Source organism: Anarrhichthys ocellatus, unplaced genomic scaffold (assembly GCF_004355925.1).
Source record: "Anarrhichthys ocellatus isolate YVR2014 unplaced genomic scaffold, GSC_Weel_1.0 scaffold24, whole genome shotgun sequence".
In the NCBI taxonomy this organism is placed as follows: domain Eukaryota; kingdom Metazoa; phylum Chordata; class Actinopteri; order Perciformes; family Anarhichadidae; genus Anarrhichthys; species Anarrhichthys ocellatus.
Window position 1 is genome coordinate 10,201,092 of NW_022280054.1, and position 15,866 is coordinate 10,216,957.

The 15,866-nt window shown below is 43.1% G+C and overlaps 1 protein-coding gene across 1 annotated transcript; it reads right to left on the minus strand.

The window, feature by feature from the left end:
- Positions 1-1,305: 1,305 nt before the first annotated feature.
- Positions 1,306-15,743, minus strand: LOC116390938 (myelin protein zero-like protein 2). The gene is made up of 4 exons (XM_031861092.1): positions 15,511-15,743; positions 3,205-3,374; positions 2,662-2,872; positions 1,306-2,004 (listed from the first exon to the last, which is right to left on the minus strand). The coding sequence occupies exons 1-4, from the start codon at positions 15,563-15,565 to the stop codon at positions 1,829-1,831; spliced, it is 612 nt and encodes a 203-aa protein (XP_031716952.1). The 5' UTR covers positions 15,566-15,743; the 3' UTR covers positions 1,306-1,828.
- Positions 15,744-15,866: the final 123 nt, after the last annotated feature.

Consider the following 15,866-nt stretch of genomic DNA (forward strand, 5'->3'; position numbering starts at 1 on the left):
TCTTTCCATTTTCCTCCCATTCTTGAACAATGTGCTTGTTTTTCGACACAGAGGCAGCAGCGCTGTCTTTATCAGGTCTCCGCTCGATAGAACCGAGGAACGAAATCCACAGGTGCCATCTGGGCATCCCTCCAGCGGGGTTCCCTGCTGGTTTCACATCAGTCTTTCTGTCTCCCTGACTGTCCCTACATCCTCAGTCGGAGTCGTCCTCCTCCTCCTCTTCGTCTGAGCTCGGGCCCTCCTCCTCCGAGGAGCTCATGCTTTTGGTGCTGGCATCTGAGATCATGCCGTCCGAACTGTCAATCTCTATGGACGTCTCTGACAGATACAGGTGGACGGCCCTCGATGGGTGGCTGAGACACACACAGAGGGGTGAGGGAGACATGCACCGGGGGGAGAAACATAGCACACACACGCACACACACACACACACACAAACACAGAGCGTGATATGAATCCATGCATGACATATTCATGAATTATGTATGTGCGTGCATGTGCATAAGTCACACACAATGAGGACAGGACAAAGATGAGCAGACAACACAAGCACAGCAGCAGGAACAAAGGGTTAGTGTCACACAGGTTTAAGTCGTCCCAAGTTGAGAGCGAAGGTTGGATCATTCATCTGTTTACACATCGCCATCTGATTGGGTGACAAATATTTCCTTCCTTCGCCAAGTTTTTCAGTGAGTGGGTTTGAAGTTTGAACAAATCTGATCAAGACCAAGATGACAGCAAAGTTCTCAACTTTTCCTTGAGGTGCTTAGTCTGATGAATAAAGTGAGTTACAGTATCGCAGCACAGTTGTGACAGTAACCAGTTATGGAGCAGAGAGATACAGAGAGATCTGAAAACCCAAGATTGAAACAAAGAAGTCCCACGTGCCCAGAAAAAAAAAGATGTTTTTTTGACAAAACAGCTCATTGTTATAAACAGACAATTGGTCACCAGAGAGGCTACTTGTTAAAAAGATGTGTTACTTTGTCAATGACATTTAGAATTGATATCTCATTTAACTGTGTGCTAGTAAGTTGGGTTTTTTTTTCTTTGTTTTTTACAAAAGTACTGTGTGAAATATCTGTTTCCAACAAGTGCTCTAAATCAGGTTTTGATTATTTGATAGCACCACAGTAAAGTGGAACAGACAGCTGATATACAACTTTTGAAATGAGGGTTGATAGATACAGATCACAGATATGCATGGGGTTTCATCATGTATCATCTGGTAATTAAAACAAAATTTCAATAGAAGCTAGGAAGCTGCTCATTCATTGTTCCACAGTTTCTACTGTTTGTTGAAACAATATATCAAACATGCGGCTTGTACTGCATTGTTGGGGTTCGAAATGTATTAGAAAGGAAATAAACAGCAGGAATATACCATTGTTCGACCTCTACATCATCAAAACATTTACTCTAAACAGGAAATGTGTTTTTGAAGCCCATTTAGCTGAACCGGCAAAGATGAACTGATAATATAGTTGTTTCTCTCTAGAAGTGAAAGGCACGTGGTGACATCATAAAAGCTACACAACAGTCTGGCTTAAGTTCTGTATCTAGCATCCTATACAAAGGCACTTTCTTAATTTATATCTGGTTAGTGACAGCTGCCCATCATCTATGGTCCAGGTTTGGGATCCAAAGACTGCGGTTGGAGTGGAAGGTGGAGGTGAAACGTCCAGAAGGAAAAGAGCCCCAGACCCCAAGAAGGAGCGCCACATGCCCCGATCCCCACAGTTGAACAAAGAGCGAGAGAGGAAGTGTGAAATTCTTCGGTTCCTCTCTCTGTCCCCTTCTTCCACCCCATTCTGTCTTTCTCTTGGTCTTACCACACAGTGGGGTCTTTTCTCTCTTTGCGGGGAGCCTCCTCGTTCCCTTCATGCTGTCTCTGTCTCCTCTTCTTGCACCGCCTGCAGGACATAATGATGATGAGGAGGATGACCACAGCGGCGATGCCGCCCCCGACGGCCAGCGCCAGGAGGAGAAGTTCGGAGAAAGAGGCTGTGGGGTGAGAAGGAAACACAGAGAATGCAGACTGAGCATGCTTGCTTGATATAGCAACAACACCAACAACTCCTCAGAGGCATTGTGCATTTGTACTTGTGTGTCTGCAGGAAGCTGTTATCTATGCAGCAATCAGAATGCAGCAGCTCGGCTTCTCATTGGTCCTAACAGACTACATCACATCGCCCCATCCTGGCTTCTCTCCATTGGCTCCCTGTTCGTTTTAGAATTGATTTTAAGATTGTACTGATCACTTTTAAAGCATGTCTGGGTCCGGCCCCAAGATGTAGAGCAGAAATGTGGACTCGGTTGTTATACTACTTTCCTGTAACTTCCACAATATTAGTATTTACTGTGTTCATAGAAGAACACAGAAAAAAAGAGAGTTTTTTCCTGGAATATTACCCCTTCCCTAATACACTGTCTTACATTTGTGGTTTTCACTGAAATACTGCATTTCTGTACAAACATGCGTGGTCAAATCAGCAGTTTCTCTGAAATAAAATATTATTTTCCTTTGCTTAATTATCCTGTGCTGTCCTCCCTTTTTTTGCTTTCAGCAAAAGTTGATTGGATGTTTTCAGACACAGATCAAATACAAATATATCCTTGGTATATGTAAAGAAATATGTGTCTGAAAATCAGAGTGCCGACCTGTGGCGACGACACGGAGTCGAATCTCTCCAACCGTGCCGTGGGCATCCGGCGGGTTCTTGACCTGGCAGATGTAAGTGCCGTTGTAGGTGAACTTGACCTGCTGAAGTACGATGGAGGCATCACGGCCCATGACGTCGCCGTCCCAACTGACACGCTTCCTGAAAATGCCCTCTAACGGAGGATATGCCCGCTGATGGTAGTAGAACACCTAAAGGTGGAAATTGATGGGTAGATTTAGTCAGAGCAACAATGGCTTTGATTTGGATAGATTGTAACGGATGTAAATACCAAACTGAGTCTGAAAGAAGGAAGGTATTTTAAACTCACAGAGAAATAAAGACAATAAATAAAACCAGACCTGCTGCATCTTCTCAATATGCTCACACACACACAGACACACATAGGCTGGCTTGGATGCACTGTAGGGAGCCGGATGACTCACCAAGTCCTCTCTCAGTTGGCTGAGGGGGTGGATGCTCCCAGACACAATGAGGGAGGTTTAAGGTTTGTTCACACACACACACACACACACACACTCACCGACTCTTCTCGGCCTGGTTTGAGGGGTCTGAAGCTCCAGGAGATGACGATGGTGTTGGGGTTGATGGCAGCGGAGCTCTGGAATGTGCATTTCAGACGAACATCCGTCCCGTTGACGGCCTCCATGTCCCCGTTGGTGTATACACGCATCCCGCTGACCTGCAGCACGCCTGCCAGATACAAACATATGGCACAGCAGCAGAGTTTACCCAGAAGCGGAACGAAGGGCATACTGAGCAAAAATCAATACGTAGATAAATGGTTTGTGAAAGAACCACAAAACGCAACAGACGCGCTATGAATTCAACCTCATCAGTGAATTCCTGCCTAGCGAGTACATACAATGCACTCAGTGACCCGGCCTCTGCCTACGCAGTGCTGCTGCAAGAAAAATCACCAACTCTAAGTTGTCACTATATCTGTATTAGATACATACAATATATCGTGAAATCCCGCAGATTGGTCCAAATGCTGAAAGTACGAGATTAGATTTTCCTTTCAAACATCTGATTCATCGCATCCTGAAAGTCCAAACAGATTTCAGATGAGCAGAACACATTTGTGACATTTGGTGAAGAATAGTCACTTTAGCTGCACTACTGCAGTTGAGACTGGGCTGAAATTGAGTGTCTGGTGTAGATTATATGGATGTGGACTATATCAATCTTTACAGTAGGCTACGTGGTAGACCTATTAGATGGAAAATGGATGGACTGGAAGAGCAAAGAGGGATATTGGCAACAATTTGGCTCTTCCACATAATGATGGATGGAGCTCCCCAGAATGGGGTGAGCACTTACACACACACACGCACACACACACACACACACATGCATGCACTCTCTCAGACAGAGTCAGCCTTAAAGCTGAGTTTCTGTCTGGCGACAGGTAAAAGTCACATCACGAACAAGCCGATCAAGTCCCCAGTGGCGGACTCTGGCTGTCTGAGGGACATAAAATATCAAGGGCACTAGCTGCATGTGGTGGGGCACCAGCGCGCATAAAGTTTTCTAGCATGTAGGGCAGCCTATATGGCACTGCATCACAATTTAAAGGCACCCATTTGTGCACTGCATCTCATTTCTCCAGGTGAAGGGTACACTAGAAGGAACATTCAACTGGTATGGGGCATCCAAGAATGCATTTCATCATGTTTTCTCCACTAGAAGGGGCACCTAATCATGTTTTATCTACCATAGGAACATCCAAGACAGACCATCATGTTTTCTCCTCTGGAAGGGCACCTTAGAGGGCACTTCATCAAGTTGTGTCTACCGCAGGGGCATCCAAGAGGGAACTTTATCATGTTCCCTCAACTGGGAGGGCACTTTCTCATTTGTATCTACTGGAAGGGCACCCTAGTGCACTGTATCATGTTTTCTCTTCTGGAAGGGCACCCTAGAGAGAACTTCATCATAAATAAGATATGAGATTATTTGATTTTGTTGATGCAATTGACTAACATCAGGTTTATACTGTAGTCTGATGTAAATGGATGAGATGTAACCTCTAGCTGTCAATTACTTAAAAAAAGGTTGCTCAATACTTGCAGCTATTTCACAGTTCTTACTACAACTTATATATATATTACATTTTAAACCCTAAAAAGATGGATAAAGCTTTATTCCACTATTTAAAATGTGGGTTAAGGGACTTGAGGTAGGTTTGCCCTATTTCGACTGGCATAAGGCTCAAAAGTATAGAAATAAGAAAAGTCCAAGGAGGGCAAATTGTACTATATTGTTACCCCTGCACTATAATCACAGGGAGCAATAAGGCAGGAGCTAGCTGGGAAAATGTCAGCGGGGGCTTGGTTTCTTGGGCGGCGTGCTCTGTTCCTTATCAGGCTGGAGAGAGTTTCCTGTGGGCTGAGATGAGAGACTGGGGCAACCAGACTTCCCCCAAGTAGCATTAAAATTAGACAGGCTTCTCTCTCATCACTGGGGCCTGACAGCGCTCTAACAGCCTAATGTGTTTTAAATGAGCCCGATGAAACCTGGGAGGAGTGAGCAATACAGGCAGAGTACACACTGCAAGAGATGCCCATCTTTGCAAATCGTCAGTTCCCTTTTTCAGACGTAAAATTGTATTTTTACCGAATGAAAACACACTTGTCATTGGAATGTAGTTTTTGCTTGTTTTGTTTTTGTTTTTCTGCATCACAATCTTGAAAATAAGGAAGGTAGGCCTACTTCAACTTGCATCAATAAATAACACTTTTTACACAACAGAATAATGCTTTAATGGATGGACTCCTCAGGGAACAAGCCTCCTCTGCAACCTTTATCTCATTTCCTCCTCTACCTGAGTATACGGAAAACCCTGAAGTTAGTGGATTAAACTGCCTGTGTTTAGGATATTCATTAGGCAGATAACATCAGTGTTGGCTGCATCAGTACAGACAGTAATAACTCCCTGCGTGTGTGTATGGATGAGTGTTGTCAACTGCATGTCTCAGGAAAATGACGACGACTTCTGTAAACAAAAAGTCCCTCATTTCAAACTAGGAATACGTGGTTTCTCTTTATAGCAATGCTAGTATTATGGGTTAGGGTGGCAATGTCTGTCGATACTTTGGTCCAGACTGAAAGATCTCAACAACCGTTGGATATATTTGCAGGATTTTTTTTACAGACATTCCCCCAGAAAATCAACCCTACCGATTTAGGTAATCCCCTGACTTTTCATCCATGTCTCAACTACTATTGGCTAGATGGACGCAAAATGTGGTTCAGGCATCCATGTTTCCCTCAAGATTAATGGAAACCACTTTGGTGATCCATAAACTTTTAATCTAGCGACATCATCAGGTCAACATTTTAATCCATCTAACACTTTGGTTTATGACCAATTGCCCTGCTAAATTAATCCCATCATTTACTAGTGTTTAGTGCTTATTAGCAAATGTTAGAATGCTAACGAGCTAAATTAAGACAAAGCACATGGTAAATATGAGGCCTATACCTGCAAAATATCAACATGATGACATTGTCATTGTCATCATGTTAGCATGGTGACATTAGCATTTAGCCCAATGTGCCGCTGTAGAACAGCCTCGGAGCTGCTAGCATAGGCTCTCTGTCTGGTTTATAAATAGGAGAGAATGGTGTAAGTCTCTGTCATAACATTCATTAGTCATCAAATCAGTATACAGTCAAACCCCTCTATTTTTATATCCTTAGTTCAGCGAGTATACGTGCACACGGAAGATTAGCAAAATAGTGGAATGCCTATGCTCCTCTACCAAATTGGATGCTGATACTGAAATGATCCATGGTGCTTCATATATCAGGAAAGAAAGCAGGTTCTCCAGGCCATAACACCTCCTTTCCAAATGTCTTCCCTTAACCAATCTATGTATGAATTCATTGCTAAAGCATTGCTAATCTCCTTTCAGCAACAAAAAGATAAAACGCTTCCAACTACGCCGTCCTTTGACGCAAGCTGAGCTGATTAAGAATTAAGGTTAATCAGGCCTTTTTGAAGGCATAATGGATATTAGCAGAATGACAGAACAGTTAGGGCCTCAATTATATTACTCATTTTTCCCTGCAGCTAAAAGTACATGATCACTATTTAATCGGTCATTAGCAGGCACTAATTGCTGAGGAGGATGCATGTCATCGAGCGAAGTGCAGAATTTTACTCATTTAGAGAAAGAGACGAGAGAGATAAACATGCTGAAAGAGTGAGAGACTGAGCTTAAGTGATGAAGGAGCAGGAGCAGCATGATTGAGCAGATGAGGAAATGAGTGATGTATGGAGCAAGAGGATAACAAAATGATGGAAAAATGTATGTTTCTACATAATTGCAGTCTGTGAGACAGAGATCAGATAATAGTGTTTGTTTGTCTGTCTGTCCATTTTAGTCAACTGCAGCATGTCGGTGTGCCACTTGTTTATGTCTGAACGACCTGACTGGCTATAGCGCTGACCACACCCAGCATCCAGAGACAGAGAGAGAGAGAGCTTTCATGGCTTATTAAGATGGAGCTATGTACCCTACAGAGGAGGGAAGGGCAAGAGTGCAGACAAATATATTAATTCTAATGCTGAGGTCTGTCGAGTTGACGCAAAGGTGCTGCTGAGTCAGAGCTAGAAGAAAAAAAGAAAGTTCAGATCATTATAAAGCGTAAAAAAAAGCCTCCTCTCTTTCAGACTTTGTCTCTACTCCATATTCCCCTCATTAAAGTTATTAAATGCTGTGAAAACATTTGAAGAAGATCAATTACTCTCTACTCTAATAATTAAAAAGACAAAATTAGAGCCTTTGAGTGAAGTGTGCTGACAATTTGCTACCTGATTGCTTGAATTTAAAGCCATTAAAGCTACAATGAAAGACTTTCGCACATGGGGATTTCACCTCAGGTCAGCTTCTTATCTAACAATAACTTCTGGATAAAGTGTGTTTGTGTGTGCAGGAACAGTATAGCATTAGGAATAACTGGAATAGCTGTCAAAAATTGTCTTCTATTGTTCAGCTTGTGTGTGTCGCGTGTGTGTCGGGTTTGGCATCTCTCAGGGGTGCTCACCATTGGCACAAGTCCACACACACACATTCTCATTAGATGTAACGGTGTTGGCAATAGTCCATAATATCTGTCAATATGTCCAATATATCACAATAAAGCGAACTTGCTGAACCTTTAATGCACTTGATTCTACGCGTCAACACCAGGCTACGTGGTGGTACAATCTGCACTGGTCCACCGGCCCGTCGAAAGAGGGCAAAGACTTTCATCTACTGTAAAATAATCAAACCAAGCCCACTCAAGTATGATTAGTTTTGTTTCTCTTGGCAGCCATCCCAAGATTGTATAAAAGCCTTCCAGAGAGGCACGACAAATATCAAGTAATGTTTGACCTGCCCGTATATTGTTTCACCCAATGTCAGAGAGTGTGGGCAGGTTTACAGCTGCATAAAACTCTACCGTGCCTCACTTTGTCTCAGCCTCACGTTGCCAGATATAGTAGGCTGCATGCTATGCATGCACTGTGTCAGTGAGTGCAGAAGAAAGTGTTGGCAGAAGACATTGTCATTCTGCTATAGCTGGTGAGGCGGTGTACTAATCCTAACTGTTGTGTAAAGTAAAAAGTCATATGATGATCCAAGTAGAAGACATGGCACGACAGAAATGTTCTTGTTTTGCAGTGTAGAGCTAGTTAGAAGTATGATAAGGTAAATGCTTAAAGTCTACTTGGAGATTTGGATCTATGTTTTTTCAAACAGCACGTATTTTTACAAGAGTAAAGGCATCAAGATGAGGACTAACCAATGTGTTCAGAGAACATATCGCTATCTCAGGTCATGAGTGTGGTTCGGGTTGTTGGAGTAGGCCTTTAACTTCTCCATATCCAACAAAAGCAGGACAGAGATGCTAACTTCAACAGCATCCAGGATCAACTTCCGAGTAAACGCTAAACAGTAGATGTTGGTATTGTGAACGGGGGATAAACTGTAGCCCCACAAATTAGTTAATTGAATGCTCCTTGGTCTTAGAAGTGGCGCACAGTTACATCTGTATGTAGTAGGCTACGGTAGATAGCATGCTAACACTAGCATATTATGGTTAGAGCAGATACACACACTGTTTAATCCATTTCTTACACTTTTGCTCTGAGTTTTGGGCTTTGGAAAAAATCTTTAGATGTATGTTCTGCAGCAAAAAAAGAATCACTTCTTCCTTGTATCGTGACCTGTCTTTAACCAACACTTCTCTCAACTTTTTAGAGATATTCTGCTAATTATTAATAGACAAACAGACTTATCTCATCAGATATAATTATTCTTAACTTTTTTAACACCTTTGCATTTTCTCAGGCCAGTCTGGGAGTGTTTCACACTGCAGAGAGGCATGCTCGGTATATTGAACTCTTGTCATAACTGCTCGGCAAACATTCTCTGGCATTCTAAATATTCTGTCTTTGAATGTCTTGAAAACAATCCACAGAATGAACAAACCACGCGTGCCTTATTGCGCAATCCAAATCTTTGTCGGTGCTTTTGTGTCGTCTTAATCTGCGTATATGCAGATTCATAAACTGCAAAGGGAAAGCAGAGGGAACAGAGCTTTTGTTAGTCAAACATAGTTCAATATCCATTGATTGATTGAACATTATCGTGATATCCAATCGGTGTTTGAGAGGTGTTTCCTTTACAGTATACACTTGACCTGATCTTTCCTTTGGCCAAGAGGATGTTAAGTCTTCTTGCACTTCAAGAGAGAGGGAGGAAACCCTGCAGGAGAAATCAAGCAGCTGGCAAGGCTCTCTGAATCAGGAAATTGGTTTCATTACATTACGTCCCAGATGGTGTGTTTGTGCCTTTCCTCTCTTCATTATGGCTCAGAAACAAAGGGACCACCGGAGGAAACCAGATTCTCCGTTGCAATGGTTTTGGAGGAAACACTTAGGACAGGACCAACCACACAAAGAGCTCAGCGGGTTACAAAGAGCCTCTTCTCTCCTTTGTGAGAGGTTTCACAAGCCCAGGTTAGTTTTAGTTTTTTTTCATTAACAAGGCCCGTCTTTCATGCAAGGCCGGACTGAGGGCTGGGAACAGCAGGTTCAGGTAACAGTGTGCTCCCAGAGGAGGAGGGCACAGAGTTGAGGGAGAGTGTATAAGTGTTGAGTGTTGTAATGGGAGGGAACCCCTAAGATGGACGCAACATTGTGTGTAACATACCGTGCTGTACATTTTCTCTGTGCAGGTTTCCGTTCATTCCACTCAGCCATAAACATGCAGTTGAGCCAAGACAAGCAAATACAACGTATGGCCAAAGGTATGCATTTTTGTGCTTTTGCTCTGGGGTTTGTTTTCATGGTTTTGGGCTCCTTAATTCCACTCAAAGGAAATATTTAGGCCACAGCATAGCACGATATTTGCACAATAGTGTGTCAACAGTTTGGGGATAGTCTTTTCCTGTTTCACCTTGGTGATGAATTAGTGAACAAAAACAGTTTCACAAAGAAATGGTTTCACCAAGAAGAACCTGACTGGCCTGTTCAGAGACCGGACCTCAACCCCATCCAACACAGACAGCCAGCCAGGCGCTTTTTGGAATGACACGAGCAACTCTCACATATAGGTGTAATACTCAGGCAGCCACATACTTGTGGCAATGTAATGTATGATCAACAGGCACATTCTGGAACATAAGTAGGTTTACGACCTCACTCTCTCTTCTCTCAACACTAAATTTAAATGTTTTGGTGCTCAGCTCTCACACATGTTCTGTTGAGTTTGACTTTCTGCAGGCGGAGCTGTTTTCTTTCATCCGTGGTGACTATCCTTGCTCATAATACTCCAAATGTATCACTACCAGAGAGATGGACCAGACACCGGGTGTTTGGAACAGCAAATCTAAAAGCTGTTATTAAAGGGATTTATGGGAAATCACTCTTTTTTTTCATATCGACAAAAAAACAGACATTTCCTCGTATGAAAAATGTCACAAATTGCAATTCTGAAAATGCATTTACTGTTCTTTATCCTCATTTAACCCTATAGACGTATCAACCACACTTTAGAAAATGATAAAAATGTGTTTGGAAACACTGAAGGTCGGTCCAAACACAGACCAAGCATCAATCTCTTTTTCTTTCTTCCTCTCTCTCTATATCCCCCCTCCTACTTCCTCTAGGCCAATTGTAATTCATCAGGCGGCAGCCAGAGGAAGCGTGTAGTGGGTGAGTGAGGATAAGAGTTTAATCCATCAAACCTCTTCCACTCCCACCTCGCAGCTGACTCAACAACTTCACCCCGGGATTACAAACTCCTGAGGGGGGGGTCCGACGCGTACGTTCCGACACAACACAACCACAGGGTTCTGTTCTGGAAGGACGGTCGAACCCTCGAAGGACTTCACATATTTACTACGAAGCTAGTATGTTCAGTGTCCTGCAGCGGTGTGAGTCAGACTGGATCCAGTCCCACTGTGACTTCCACCTCTGCTCTTGAGCAGATGAATAAGTAAGCAAATGACAATCTACTGTATACAGAGATCAGAAAGCACACTGTGGAGGAGGTACAGGTTACAAGCCTCTGCTCTGTGCTTTACGCCTTAAAGGGCCGCAAATATCTCACCAATACAGATCAGTTTACTTGTCAAAGAAAAATACTACTCAGTCTGTAAAATAATTGAATAATATCATCTGTGGCTCTGAAGATACAATTTTCGTCTGACAGATGAAAAGTTGAACTAATAAGCATTTAAACATTATCTGTTAGTAACTGCAAGTCGGGTTGATTTTAGTCTCATGTGAGTCCGCTGTCTAAACAGGCCTTCATTTCACTACATGCATGTAAACTCAGAAGCATATTGTTACTCTTCAGGTCTTCTTCTTTTTGACACTCGTATATTAGCGTGTTGGATTCTGAGCGCCGTCAAAAGCTGGGTGACCCACACTCTATACCGTGCCTGAACGCATCCTGTGTGGACACAGACAGACAGCCCTGAAGCTGCTGCTCTGCTGACATGCTGCTCCCGCCTCCTGTGTGGACACAGTGTTAAGGGTTTGACTTCTTGGTCTAGGAGAATGACCGGAAGCTTGTAGGCTAATGCAGACTTTAGATGGATATCGCTGTGTAACTGAGATTAAGTCAGTTCACGGACTTTGTGACTCCTCTCAGCTTGTGCTGCTGTTACAGTAAGTTTTAGCATTTTAACCGCATCAACCGCTACAAAGTCTAACTATAAAGTATAAGAAAATAACCCTGATAACATCTCAAAATTGTCTTCAAATGTATGGCAGAAAGCCTGTGTCACAAACTTTGGAATGAAGTTTGAAAGATGTGGGTTTACCAGGCAGGGAGGATCTAATGAAAGATGCCACTTGGAGGATGTAGGCGTCCAGTTTCTTTGGAGCCGACTAAAAATCAGGATATCTTGACCTCTGCTGCATTAATTTGGACACTGTTTTGTGCGTTTGTCCCCAAATTTCATGACAACCTATCGCTAAATTATCAGTGAGCCACTTTATTTCCCAATCAGGCCAACATTAGAAAACTATGAGCTAAAAGAATCCTAAAAGTAACATCCCACTTGTAGTAATTTACACCTTTGTATTCCCTCCCCATGTAGCTACTGTACATAATCAAAGACATAAACTTGCTGGACACTGGACTGCCAGTGAGACACCGAAACCAGAAAAGCACTCACATGGGCCGGGCTTCAATGTTCAAGAGGGAACATTGAAGTGTCCTTCACCTGCCCCACCCACTAGCCCCACCCCTTCTCTCCTCTACTTACACTCTCATTCATTTACATTGCTGAGTACATTGTCAAATAATTAGTAAGCAAAACCGGATAAGTAGCTGCCTCTACTACTCTTTAAATTTCTATGCGTCAGCGTTTTTATATAACAATGGCTGCATGCAGGAATACATCCAAAAGTCATACTGAACTCAACATAGAAAAGGAAAATAAGACCGGGAGAAACTTCCCATTCCCATCACATTCTATCATCATGACTGCTCTGCGTTTCATTATTATCAAACTGATGAGAATGAAAACAGCTGCTGATATTCTGTGGAAACTGTTGCAGTATCCCACACATGCAGTAAACCCAGTGGAGGTGCTGCTTTAGCTGGAAGATCCACTTGTTTACCACAACTCTAAACTGACTTGAGAGCGAGTGACCAGCTGACGGAGTGTGTAAGAATGTGACTGCACAAACAGAAACCCATGCTCACAAACATGCAGTATTTGCACTTGCACAGATTCAGATGAACATAAGACGCGTGTGTGTGTGTATGTGTGTGTGTGTGTGTGTGTGTGTGTACATATACTCAAACCTCGGAGGAACCTCCAAACATGTTTCAGCTCAGTGAGAAGTGTATTTCAAATCCCTGCTTACACTCGGAGCCGAGCACAGTCTTGTGGTTTAAACATGACGCAAGGAGCGCCTTGCCGTTACGCTCAAACACTTCACAGAAGCCAACCGTGTCGGGGATTGGTGTGTTTTGTTGCAAACAAATGTGTCTTTGTCAACTCTACACACCCCCAAAGCAATCCTGTCAACCCAACACAAAAGAGACAGACGTCCTCCAAGGTGTGTCAACATAGTACAGCGATTTAAGGGCCGCAGCCATGCTTTGTTATACCGACCTCACCTCTTATTTTGGCGAGATTAGAGCCGCCGTGGCAGAGAAATAACCGTTACATCCCAGTAAACAGATGCAAGAGGGCAAGAGGCTGCTCGTCTACTGTAAACCTGACGGAGGGGGGGGGCCGTGTTAAACCTGTAAGTCAGGACAGGTTGGCACACGTCAGCCTTGTGATCATTTCAGACTTCTGGCTAAAGAAGAAAATGTTAGAAGAAGACAAAAGAAAAAAAAATACAAAGACGGATTCAAAAAGAAAATGTATATTTTAGCCCCTTGTCTGTGTCCGGTGGAGAAATGAGAGTAATCTGGTCTAATCTTAATCTTTTCTAATTAGCTGGCCACAGTTGGGTTGTTATTTTGCCCGGCTTTTAAACCAATGTTTTAATGTAAACTGCTGTCAAATTACATTATGAAAAGTATTAAATACAGAACAGGACAACAGGACAGAATAAGATATCAATTCTGTCCATCGAATGTGGCGTTTTCTTTCACTTTAAACTTGAGATTTTGCTGGGGAAGTCTGACTACTGAAGCCTTCTGCCTACAGTTCAAACATCACTTTTTCCTTTTAAAGATTTCAACGGCTCAAAACAAGAGAACAACGGGAGGTTCTATGGGAGACATCCGCTTGGAGGTGTAATGATAGACACACAAAGCACACACCAATGTTTGCCATGGAGCCTCATAACAGTTATAACAGCCATATATTTGGAGCAGCACAGAGAGATTATTCTGTTAGGTCAATATCATATCTCCTTAAAAAAATAGGCCGCAAGTCTGCAAATGAACACTAACTGTCTTTGATCATGTCAAAAAGAGTGGCGGGCGGATGGGTAAATATGTTGTGCTGCTTTAATGTCGTATCTGTCGTACCTGAGGGGAGGAATCGGTGAAGCAGGGAAATAAATCAGAGCCATTTTGCGCAGGTAATTGCAATTTTACACCACACACGTCTCTTGGAAACGAGATGAGAGTCTGCATGGTTTGTTTAATCACGTCGTGCCATTTTGCCAACAGTTAGGCCAAAGGCAATGGAAGTGATTGGAATGATTGCGGCATAACAGATACGATGCTGTTGAGCTGTAATGACTACCAACATGCCCCCCCCCCCCCCCACACACGCTGTTATTTGATTATCCCTCTATGTCCACACAGTATATTCAGCCTGTGATGCAGTGACTGATCTGCAGGCACATGCTCCTTGTAAACACAAGCAGCTTGCTATTATAGTGAAACCCTGCATGGTGCTTTGGCAGCGGATGGACATGCTCAATCAATATAATCCACTTAAATGGGATGCACACAGATTACTTCAAGGTTAAGCAGCCTGGCGTCTGCTGAATAAATTGCCCCTGATAGCGCTAATTCGTAATATTAAAACATGTTCCATTAGCCTGCAGCATTTAGATGTGAGCAGCTATAACAATCAGACATCTCTTGTTTTGATGGTTGTTTGTATCTGAGTTGTTATGATTCAAACTGTCATATCCTGGACTCCTGGACACCCCCCCCGCACGGGAAGCAGGAGGACTTATCTGCCTTCCAGTGGGCCACTTCACATTCTGTGTGAACGTAAGCACGGATGCACATTAATAGGCAGGAAAGGAGTGAGGTTGCATATAACCCCAAAACAATGCGACCGGGATTTGATGCCAGTAAAAAAAGGCCTACTGTAAAGTCATTATGTCGTCAGAAGTGGTCAACTTTCACGCGCGGTGCCACTGTGCCAAGTTCTCCACTTCCCAATGACGCGCGGAGATGGAGGTTTAGGGGTCCCTGCGGAGCTTTCACTAATGTACAGACAATCAAGGTTTCCCCTTTTACTTTGAAACTTGATTGTCGGGAGCGTCTCCAAACGGCCTTCCTGTTACGTCTTAAAATCACTCTTGGGATGTGGGACAAAAAAAACACTGCCGATGTAAACTTTTGGAAAACCCAGATGAAAGCAGATATAGCCTTGTTATATAATTAGCATCGTCTTAAAGAATGTATTTAAGTAGAGGCTACTGTATCACAGTGGGAACATAGAACTCAAAATAACGTGGTATTGGTTGACTTTAAAACACATGGAATTAAAAATACACTTGGATAGATCACACTAGACTGTATTACGCCCAATACAAAGTTTAAAAAAACAACTCATATTAACAAAAACAAAATATTTTTCCTCGGTTTATCTACTCTAACCGGAGTCTCACCTGAAGCTGCGAGTCCAGACAGGACGGTGAGGAAATAGAGCCCTTTTACGCACATTGGATGGACGGCAGGCTGTCCGACGACCAAGAGACCGGGAGTCAACTAACCCACTGAGACTCTTCCTTCGACTCAACGATAACTGGACACCCGGCTGATAAGTCTGTGGATCCCCTTTTGGAGAGGGATAAAAACATGAAGTTACGTTGAGTCCTCTCTTCCACCTTATCTCTCCAAAGACGCGTCCCAACTCGTCGATGCGCTCATACACTTCATTTCAGCGCCCTCCCACCACATTTTCGGGCGGGCCTTCTTCTCTCTCTCTCTCTCTCTCTCTCTCTCTCTCTCTCTCTCTCTCTCT

Coding starts and splice junctions, on each gene's coding strand:
- LOC116390938 (XM_031861092.1), bottom strand. CDS start 15,565: ATGTGCGTAAAAGGGCTCTATTTCCTCACCGTCCTGTCTGGACTCGCA. Junction 3,375..15,510: donor GTCTGGACTCGCAGCTTCAG/GTGAGACTCCGG, acceptor TGTATCTGGCAG/GCGTGCTGCAGGTCAGCGGG. Junction 2,873..3,204: donor AACCAGGCCGAGAAGAGTCG/GTGAGTGTGTGT, acceptor TTCCACCTTTAG/GTGTTCTACTACCATCAGCG.